This window comes from Zingiber officinale, chromosome 2A (assembly GCF_018446385.1).
Source record: "Zingiber officinale cultivar Zhangliang chromosome 2A, Zo_v1.1, whole genome shotgun sequence".
Classification (NCBI taxonomy): domain Eukaryota; kingdom Viridiplantae; phylum Streptophyta; class Magnoliopsida; order Zingiberales; family Zingiberaceae; genus Zingiber; species Zingiber officinale.
The window spans coordinates 40,077,116-40,087,738 of NC_055988.1; the positions used below are offsets into that span (position 1 = coordinate 40,077,116).

The 10,623-nt window shown below is 36.2% G+C and overlaps 1 protein-coding gene across 1 annotated transcript; it reads left to right on the forward strand.

Annotated features, from left to right (window-relative positions):
• The first annotated feature begins 2,394 nt into the window (after window positions 1–2,394).
• Window positions 2,395–3,811, forward strand: LOC122043640. Its single transcript, XM_042604245.1, has 3 exons — window positions 2,395–2,478; window positions 2,813–3,193; window positions 3,272–3,811. The coding sequence occupies exons 1-3, from the start codon at window positions 2,395–2,397 to the stop codon at window positions 3,809–3,811; spliced, it is 1,005 nt and encodes a 334-aa protein (XP_042460179.1).
• The last annotated feature ends 6,812 nt before the right edge of the window (window positions 3,812–10,623 follow it).

Sequence of the window (10,623 nt, forward strand, 5' to 3'; positions counted from 1 at the left end):
TAATCCAGGATTACAAGCCAAATAGCATGTAATCCGATTACATTACAACCCTAAATATTTTTATACCAAATATAACCCTAACCTTTCCCGACATTCCTCTAATCCTCTCCATCCCGTCGCTTGACACATCCCGTCGCACATCCCTCCTCGCGACTCATCCCAGCGATTTAGGGCGCCGACACCACCTCTCCCTCTCCTCACCCACTCATCCCGGCGCCCATCCAGCGACGACACCAGCATCGGCGCCGACACCACCTCCATCCAACCCCTCCATCAGCATCGACGTTGACAACAACATCGGCGCCGACAATAGCATCAGCGTCGACACCAACATCAACGCCGGCACCACCCTCGCCAAGGCTTTGATCCACAATTTTCTCCATCAGTATCGACGCCGACACCACCTCCCTCACCTCCGTTCCCCATAAAATCTCGCCAAGGCTTTGATCCACCACCTCCATCAGCATCGGAATCATTATTCTGCTTAAAGACGGTAAACCTCGTTTATTTCATATAGTAGACTATGAACAGAACATTTGATGCTTGTTATATTTTTGTTACGTGTTAATATAAATCTTTTAGTTCAACTTTTTATATTTTTATAGACATTTATTTGGAGGTAAACATGCTAAGTGAAAGGAGGTTATAGAACTAAAACTCATTTTTGGTGATCTAGGGATGCTTTGAAGAGTGCTCGGTGTCAACACAGCATGGTAACAAAATCCTTCTATTTCGATGAGAAACCAAAATGGCAACATGAAAAAATACTTTCAAGTCCATAGATAATTCTTACCAAAGAGGAAGAAGAATTCTGCAACGTGGGCCAAGAAGATAATAGATTATAATTTAATGATCTCTGAAGCAAATCAAACATGGGGGGTTACGGAAATATAATAAGGATAGGAAAGCAGAAGATACCTCTAACGACTCAGATCCGCTAACAATGAATTGTTTACCACATTTGATACCGCTAACACCAATGTCAATCACAATAAAGAGCAACAAAAGTTGCAATGGTCATTCTGTGTATACCATCAACAATTTAAATGCATATATTTTTTTTGCATTAGCTATAAGTAATGTTACTTTCAAACATTGTTATATGTTTTCATCAAAATCAGCATCTTGTTTTCATCAAAATCAACACCTTTTCATTTATTGGTTTTATTTATTTTGCAGCCATGACTCGTCTTAGTTTAAAGACCAGGAACATAATGAGAAAAAGGAAATTAGTTGTTGTGTTAATGCATTGGTTGGATATTTTGAATATAGTGAATTGGTTTTTTCAAATGTGTTGTATTTTAGTGGAATGACATAATAGATCGTATTGCTTGAAAAGGCAATATGTGAATGTCGTTTTTGCTAGGAGAGGGATGATATATAATTTAGCATATGAGAGTGACACTACTTGCATATCACAGCTAAGAATGAATAGGAGCAGTTTTACAAAGTTGTGTTGTATGCTTGAAAGTGAAGGGGGCTTGAAAGGAACAAGATATATGGAGGTAGACGAGCAAGTAGCAATGTCATTACATTTGCTAGCTCATCATGTCAAGAATAGAACTATACAATTTCGATTTAAAAGGTCTGGTGAAACAATAAGTAGGCATTTTCTCCGATTTTTGAATGCTGTTATTCGTCTACAAAATGTGTTTTTCAAAAATCCAGAGCCAATTGCAGCAGACTCAATAGATTGGAGATGAAAATGGTTTAAGGTAATTATTATATTTGTTTTTAAACTTATGATTTATGATTTTTATTTCTTCTTATTTTCTTTTTGTTGTTCCTTCTAGAATTGTTTGGGAGCTTTAGATGGGACACACATTAAAGTTAGAGTACCAGCAGAGGATAAACCTAGATATCGGACAAGAAAGGGTGAAATTGCTACTAATGTGCTTGCTGTTTGCTCCTAAGATATGCAATTTACATATGTATTGTCTGGATGGGAAGGTTTAGCTGCAGATAGTAGAGTGTTACGAGATGCAATCATAAGGAAAAATGGATTAAAAGTCCCACATGGTTTGCTAATTAATTTTTCAAAATATCCTAAATACTTTACTGTGTTTTGAGTTTGTGATCTATTTTAATACATTTATTCAATTTATAGGATATTATTATCTTGTCGATGCCGGTTACACAAATTGTGAAGGCTTTTTAGCACCATATAGAGGCCAAAGATATCATTTAAATGAGTGGAAAGAAGGTCGAGTACCTAGAAGTCCTCAAGAGTTTTTCAATATGAAGCATTCGGCTGCCAGAAATGTGATAGAGAGATGCTTTGGGCTACTTAAAATACGTTGGGCAATACTTAGAAGTCCAGCTTATTATCCGATCCAAACTCAAAATCGAATTATTATGGCATGTTGCCTTCTTCACAATTTTATAAGGAGAGAAATGGCTGGGGATCTTGCAGAAAGAAGGTTGGAGAGAAGGCTGGATAGTCAACCAAATGAGGTTGATGACATTGGTGAAAACATGGTGTTAACCATTGAGACCTCCAGTGAATTTAGCAATTGGCGTGATAATTTGGCCAATGACATGTTTAATGAATGGAAAAGATCTAGATGAGATTTTGTGTTTAGCTTATTTTGAGTAGTTGAATTACAATGTTTAGCTTACAATGTTTCAAGCTTACAATGTTTCTTTGTAATTTGGTTAATACTTTTTATTTTCCATTCAGTAGTAGAAACCCAATGTCTATTTTCCATTGAGTATGTTGAATTACAATGTTTAGCTTACAATGTTTCAAGCTTACAATGTTTAGTTGGTTGCTATTTCTCTTTATTTGTGCTATTAATTTTTTGTGCTATAGGTGAACATGGCTTCTAATCCTTCAGGAGAATCTTACAACCCAAAAAGACCTGTGAAAAATAAACATCAATGGTCTGCTATAGAAGATGCTGCACTTATTGAAGCATTGATGCAATTAAATAATGCTGGAGATCTTAGAAATAAGAATGAGAAAGGTTTTTGGCCAGGACATGGACTAAAGCTACAACAAATGCTTGAGGTTAGCTTGCCTGGATATGGAATTAAGGCAAAACCACACATTGAATCGAGGTTAAGAACTTTCCAGAAGCTCCACAATGTTGTCCATGACATGTTATATGGAGTAGGTAGCAGCGGTTTTGGTTGGGACTCAGAAAAAAAAATTGTTACGGCTGAGAATTCTGTGTGGGATGAATATATTAAGGTAATTTATTTTATTATTAACAATGGTTTATTTTTATTTTTATTTTGTTTAGTTAGTCATATAAATTTTATTTTATAGACTCATGGAGATGCAGAACAATTTAGATACAAGTCATTGGCTTACTATGAGGAACTTTCTATCATCTTTGGTGGAGACCGTGCATCTGGGAAAGATGCTCAAGTTCCTGCTGATATTGTGGAAGAATTAGACAAAGTTACAGTTGAAAATGATGAAAGTATAGGTGTTGATGGGGATTATGCTTCATATGCCCAAGATTTCATATTTGGATCAAGTGAAGAGAATTCTAAGCCAAAAAGGAGAAAGACCGAGAGCACTAAAGATTTGTCTCGAGTTATCAGAGAGGCGACAACTATTCTTGGGGAAGAACTTAACAATGCAAGTAATCGATTAAGTAAAGCATTGGAATATGATGAAGGCACTGAAAAAAGAATGAAAATCAATGAGGTTTTAACAAAGTTACCTGGGCTTAGCATGTTGGAGCGACACAAAGCGACAAGAAAAATTGGTTGTGATCGTGAAACTACAGATATTTTCTTCACTATACCAGATGATGAGAAAGAAGTTTTTGTGAAAGCATTATTGAGTGGAGATATTTGAGGCGTAGACCTTTAGGTTTTATTGTCATTTATTTGGAGAAAATTGCGTGCTTGTAATTTCCTAGACATACTAAACTTGGTGGTTAAACTTTGTCTTTTATGCAAACTTGGTGGTTAATTTTATTCGATTTAGTAAAATTTGATTTGATTTAATTTAGTTTGGTTTTATTCATGTGATTTTCTTTATGCTTGGATTATAATTCTATTGAAGAGTTCTGTATATGCAAACAAAACTAATAGGGGCTATAAATTACTACTTAATAGATGTTATTTGATCTTCTAATGGGATTTTCCAGAGCCTTCCCTGCTTGGTCCATTACTCGAGAGTGGTTCTATTCATTTTCATAGCCTTCCCTGCTTGGTCATGATCTGACATCATATGTAACTTATCTAATTAGCCAATATCATGTCATAGTGTTAGTTAATAAAAATGTACTTGTTCCAATGGATTGTGAGCATTTTGAAGAATCTATTTTTGCACATGCTGACAAGTCTTCATGAATGTCATTCACATGATTTGGTTAAGTATGTTAATAAATATAGTATAGCTGATACAGTTCCATATTCTTTTGCAATAGGGTTATGGATGTTAAGTTTGTTAGAAATACTCATTATATGTTTAGTGTGGGCAAAGATCGACTTGTGAAATATTGGGATGCTGACAAATTTGAGTTGCTCCTAACTCTCGAGGGCCATCATGCTGAAGTTTGGTGCCTTGTTGTTAGCAGTCATGGTGATTTAACTGTCACAGGATCACATGATCGTTCAATATGTCGTTGGAATAGGACTGAAGAACCTTTCTTCATAGAGGTAATTTCTTATGGTTATATTGTTTTTGTGCTATTAAACCCTTCTGCAAGTTGACTAATATTTTTTTTTGAACCCTTCTGCAAGTCCAGGAAGAAGAGAGAAAAGATTGGAAGAGGTATTTGAATCTGCCTTAGACAATTTAAATGAAGACAGATATGCACCAAAAGAATTGGTTCCAGATGAGGGATCTATAGGTGTGCCTAGCAAGGAAACCATGGATACCTCAGATGGTTTGAATGAATTTGGATTTTAGCCGAATACTGAGAATGTTGATCAAGTGAATACACAGTTGGCAAATCCTCCAATCAATTCCACGACGCCATGTTGATGTTTATGGCTCAAATTATCCTAGTGAAGTCAAGTACAGTAGTGGTCTGTTCATACGTGAGCGCAATAAGAGAATTTTTGTAATTTTATAAGGGTATTTTTGAATGACGCATTAAATTCTGTTATAAGGGTATTTTTGTAATTTTATAATAATATGAGTTACATTCCATGACAAAATTAATATACACCAAACAAAAGAATGTAATCATATATGTAATCAAAGATTACATGCATAGTATACAATTATTTCACCAAACATAGTAATGTAATCCTGATTACATTACATTACATTACAAATTTGATTACATTACAAACTATATTACATTACGTCCAACCAAATGCAGCCTTAGCGATTTCTTTGGTACTTTTGTGCAAGCTCCTCTTGTCCCGGAGCCCATTTCTCTTGAGAGAGGTAAGGCACCGATAACTCCTACCCATATTATTTCTAATCCTTCTCTTAGGATGATGAGACCCGGTCTACTTATCCCTTCTTCTTCTATTATTTCAGCTTCCTCTGCTTCTGCTTCTGAGATGGCCGTTATCCCTTCTGTGTCCTCTGCACCTCTTGCATTGGCCTTGCCTCCCTTGACTTCTGGGCCTCGAGCAAAACAGACACCTTGCCGAAGATCTTCTCCAAGTGTCATTCCCTCAGCTATCGGTGTTTCCATAACTGAATCAGCCTCTCCTGCATTGTTACCCTCTATTCCATCTAGTTCTTCCTCTGCTTCTCTTGTTTCTACTATTTCTTTTCCTTCCATTGCATCTTCTTCTTCTTTGCCTCCTTCTTCCTCCATTCCCCGACCTTTATTTAAACAGGTTGTGGGTCTACCTTCTCAATTGAGACAATCCTCTGACCCACCACTACAACATTTTTCACCAATGGCAACGTCCAACAAATGTGGCCTAAAGTATAAAAACCGTTGCCTTTTCTTTAGACAACGATTTTTAAACCGTGGTATAGTCAGCCGTTGCCTTTTGTTTAGGCAACGATTTTACTAATAATTCCCAACACTATAAAAAAAACCGTAGCCTTTGATGAATATAGCCAACGGTTTTTTAATCATTCTATGGCAACGGTTTATGACCGTTATCTATGATAGCAACAGAAAAAACCATTGCCTTTGATTGCAACACAAGAAAAACCGTTGCCTTTGATTGCAATACAGGAAAACCGTTGTTATTGATAACAACAGAGGAAAACTGTTGTCGTTGATAGCAACAGAAAAAATTAATACTGAAAATATACCAATTGAAGAAAATTATACCAATTAAAGAAAAATATGCTCAAAATATATTAATCATCCACATACATATTAAAGAAAATTAATTACGTTGTTATCCAAAACAAAATATTATAATACTCAAACAAATATACTAATTAACAAGGTATGCATCATCTTGATCCACATTTGTCTTAATATTTCTCTACCTTAAACTTAAATCTTTGAACACAAAATATAAAATCATTTGTCATCTATCATTACTGATCAAAACATTTGATCTGCATCCACATTTGACCTTCATCCACTATCAGTACTTGTACTAAAAAATCAAGCTATATAGCATCATCTTCTTCCGCTTCTATGTCCAACATTTGATCTTCATCCACATGATCACCATCCATATTAGGATCCTGTATATAAAATTTAAAATATTAAGACCTCACCAATCATCATAAATAATAATTGAAAAATCATAACTACTAGAGAGTTATAAATGTTGAATAAATTATTACATAAATGTTGACTCATGGTGATGACATGACTCATGTTGAATGACATAATTGGATTCATACTGATAACTGAGAAAAATACACAGAAACTAAAATGCATAAAAGCAACAATCTGATATCACAGGGGTGAGTGAGCACAGAAGTAAAATGCATAAAAGCAACAATCCGATATCACAGGGGTAACTGAGAAAAATATTGATGACATGACTCATGTTGAGTGAGCACAAAAGTGTTGTCAATAAGAAAAAATAGGCGTGATATCATATCATAAAAGCAATATTCTTTTGGCATCGAGTTATAGATTAGGTCCATTTGAGTTCTTGATACCATCATCTGCATTGGATAGGGGTCAAGCATTGGAGGTAGTAGCGAAGTGAATAGCATACAGACAAATCGGATAAGAAACAACAGATTGGTGCTTGCCATCATCAGGGAGGAAAAAAAATCAATCCTAGAGGGAAGTAGTGGTTAATGGAGTCTGGAATCAAATAGCAGAATAGAGAATATTAAACTACAATTGCAGACCTTAGATTAGCTGACTACCACAAAAGATTGTATTCCTCAAACTCGAGTTGGCCACTGTTAAGTTACTAAAGTCTCTGGGTGCATCAATGTCTTTGGCAAAGCATTAGACATTCGCACACCACAAAGCCTTGCTCAAGTCTAAGAAAAGGCATTTAATTATAGAAAATATTAAAAAAAACATATGTATAGCACAAAAAAATAGGAATATTGTAGAATTACAAAGAAAACATAAGGTGCATAATGAGAACTGATATTATCTAACCCACTACAGATGTTAGTTTGGTGCATATTCAATACTTGTAATGTGACACTCATAGCATGACCAACCAAATCTGTTTATATATTACTGGTTATAATTTGCATGTCTCCTTGCATTGCTTCTTCTAGGCCTGTGCTACTGTAAGTGAGTCTTTAAACCAATTCAGAGCCTAAAATGATACCTAAGGTCAGAGGTAGAATATCACACACATACTAGGGCATCCATAATATGGTCCGCTGATGATGCCTTGCATCATGAAGATTCAGACTCAAATCCTAGTACGTGAATGAGTTCTTAGCCCAAACCTAAATTTCTATTTGCCAAACCCTGAGCAGGTGTCTTTGTTTGATTACACACATTAATTACCAGGCAAGAATAGGTGACTCCTAGAGGAAAAGATGTGTCAGTATAGGTTAATACCCACAACTGAATTTGACTATTTACATTTGAAATTTATCACGTGATTATGTATAAAAACAGCCTAAAATCAGTACAAAGTAATTATCACAAATGTAGGGGTGGTAAAAGATGCAACATTTTGCAAAATAGATCCAGCTATTTGTTCCAATTTTCAAACACAGTGAAAGTCGAGACCCCAAGTTAGTCAGGTATACCAAGGACAAGATATGAAGGTATGTAAGCAGATATGGATATAAATTTGCAACAAGAGACTGATAAATAACAATTAATCTTACCATACAAGACTAAGGCTTAAGGGAACGTATTCAATTCTCATGGCAACTATTACTTTACCAGTGTTACCAGTAATCAATTCAACTAAATTCCTACCCCCAAATGAAAATTTGCCACAGCAACAAATCATTCTATTGAATCACTACAAACCGTAGCCTCACAAAAGTTCCAACAGCAATAAATCTCCAAGGAAAACAAACTTACTAACAAGATTATTAAATCTCCTACCCAACACGAAGAGCACCTTCACCAAATGAGTCAACTAAAATTTTTCTACTTCATTATAGAAATTGAACCAACAATATAGCAAGATCTACACAAAATCTTCAATTCAAAACCCGTAAAAGAAATCATACAGCGGAGTAGGCGTTTTGAGAGGAACTACACAAAGATTTCAAAGCGAAATTCATGGAACCCACAAGCCACAAAACCAAGTTCAAAACCAACTCATCCAACGAGATGTAAATTTGTCCACAACGAGGAAAACTACCTTCAAATCCAGAGTTTCCCAAAAGAAAAACCAAGACGCAGCTTATTCCACCTCTAACATCTCAAGTCGACATTTAATCAAACAGTTAACCTACATAGAACTCACGGCATCAACAAATCTGAAGGAAAAATCGAAGTTCAAACCCATCTTATGGCAACAAAACCCATAAATCTCAAACAGAACAATCCCCTAGTAAATTCGCACCATCTATAATAGATTGCTCCGACATGAGGAAACCAGAAACCATACGAGCCAAGCGAGAGATAAATGAAACCTCAAATCGGAATGAAAGAACTCAAAATCCTCGGTTAAATCCAAAGAAAAATGTCGCCGGAACCTACATAGAGTTCCATTCAACCAACCAGTAACCAAAGCTCCATTCGGCACACAATCAAAAACCGGCACCTCGATCAGACATTTAAGCGAACAGAACACAAGAATTGAAACCTCGACATCACGGAAGAAACCGAACCTCACCTCACACACACACTGTTCGACGGACGCCAGTAGGAACACAAGAAAGGCACTCTAAGGAAATCGAACACTTTCAATGCAGACCTCACCGATCAATAATCCGAAACATATTCAAACCAAATGACCGAATGAAAACTCAACAAAGAAGAAGCTCTAACAGGAACGAACACACAACAAACATCTTCTCCGTTCTAGGTTTCGACCCCTCTATACCTCACAGATCTTATGCTATCACCGTGAGATATACTTGCCTTCCCTTTCGCGATTCTCTGTTGAAGCCCCTTCCCCTAGCCATAGCCGTCGGTGGTCGTCATTGAACTCCATGCCCGCTTGCGATGCTCCCACGAAGTCGCCGAGGTGGTGAAATACCGGAGCAGGGATCTAAGCTCGGTGACAAGCTTGATCGGTCTAGCGAGGGGTTGAGGAGGGGATGAAGCGGCGATTTGGGCACAGTGGCTGGGTGTGGGAAAAATGGTTGAGAAGCTTTTATACCTAGGTCTTAATACCTAGGGCAATTTAATCCCTAACCTAGGGTAACTATAATTCATCAATCCCCATTTTAATCCCTCTATTAAATAATTTCATGATGTCGTACCAGTTTGTTTAACTTTCTTATATTTCGTAGAAAATTTAGTGGATGATTTCCTTTATTGTTGCTCATGAGATCTTAATTTATCAATTTTATTTTACCTTATTCAAATTCCATATCCTTACTTTATTTGCAAAAAATAAAGAATATTGTAGTTTAAATCGTTGCCTAATGTAGCGCAACAATATTTAAAATAAAATACTAAAAACCGTTGCCTAATCTATTTAGTATAATTTTTTTAATAAATGTATTTTAGAGAACGGTTTTTAATCGTTGCATATTAAAAAAATTTATTAAACCAACACTATTAAAAACCGTTGCCTAATGTACTTTAAGAGAACGGTTTTTAAACCGTTGCAATGAGAGGCGTTGCCAAAAATAAAAAATGTTGTAGTGCACCTAGCTATGGTTCTTTGCAACTACAAGGCCTATTAGCCGAATCTTGGCTACAAGGTCAAGAACAACTAAGAGGTCTTAGTCTTCCACATCGAGCCGACCGCCATAGTCGTCAGGCCGTGGCTATAAGTATTTCTAGTTATATGTTGTCAACTTCGTATCCTCATCTTTAACTATATTATCTTTTTGTTTAGTTCCTTGCCTCAAGTTTGCACATCGACCAGCTGCTTATGGCTAAAGACTAGGAGAACAACAAATTAAAAGCTCAACTGGAGACATTGAAGGCTACTTTACCTTCTTCTAACAGCGATCTGGCTCAGTTGCAAGAGAAAGTGGCTCTACAAAATCAACAATTGAGAACCTTGAAATAAGAATTGGAGGAGTCCCAGCAATTATTGAAAGATAAAGAGCTTGCAAGAAGAACTTTGGAATTACAGGTGGATCGACTACATTCTGGTCTTCGACTGGAGATTGCTTTAAAAGAGAAAGCTCTATTAGATGCTTCTCAAAAAAGTCTT

Coding starts and splice junctions, on each gene's coding strand:
- LOC122043640 (XM_042604245.1), top strand. CDS start 2,395: ATGGCTGGGGATCTTGCAGAAAGAAGGTTGGAGAGAAGGCTGGATAGT. Junction 2,479..2,812: donor ATGACATTGGTGAAAACATG/GTGTTAACCATT, acceptor TTTGTGCTATAG/GTGAACATGGCTTCTAATCC. Junction 3,194..3,271: donor TGTGGGATGAATATATTAAG/GTAATTTATTTT, acceptor TTTATTTTATAG/ACTCATGGAGATGCAGAACA.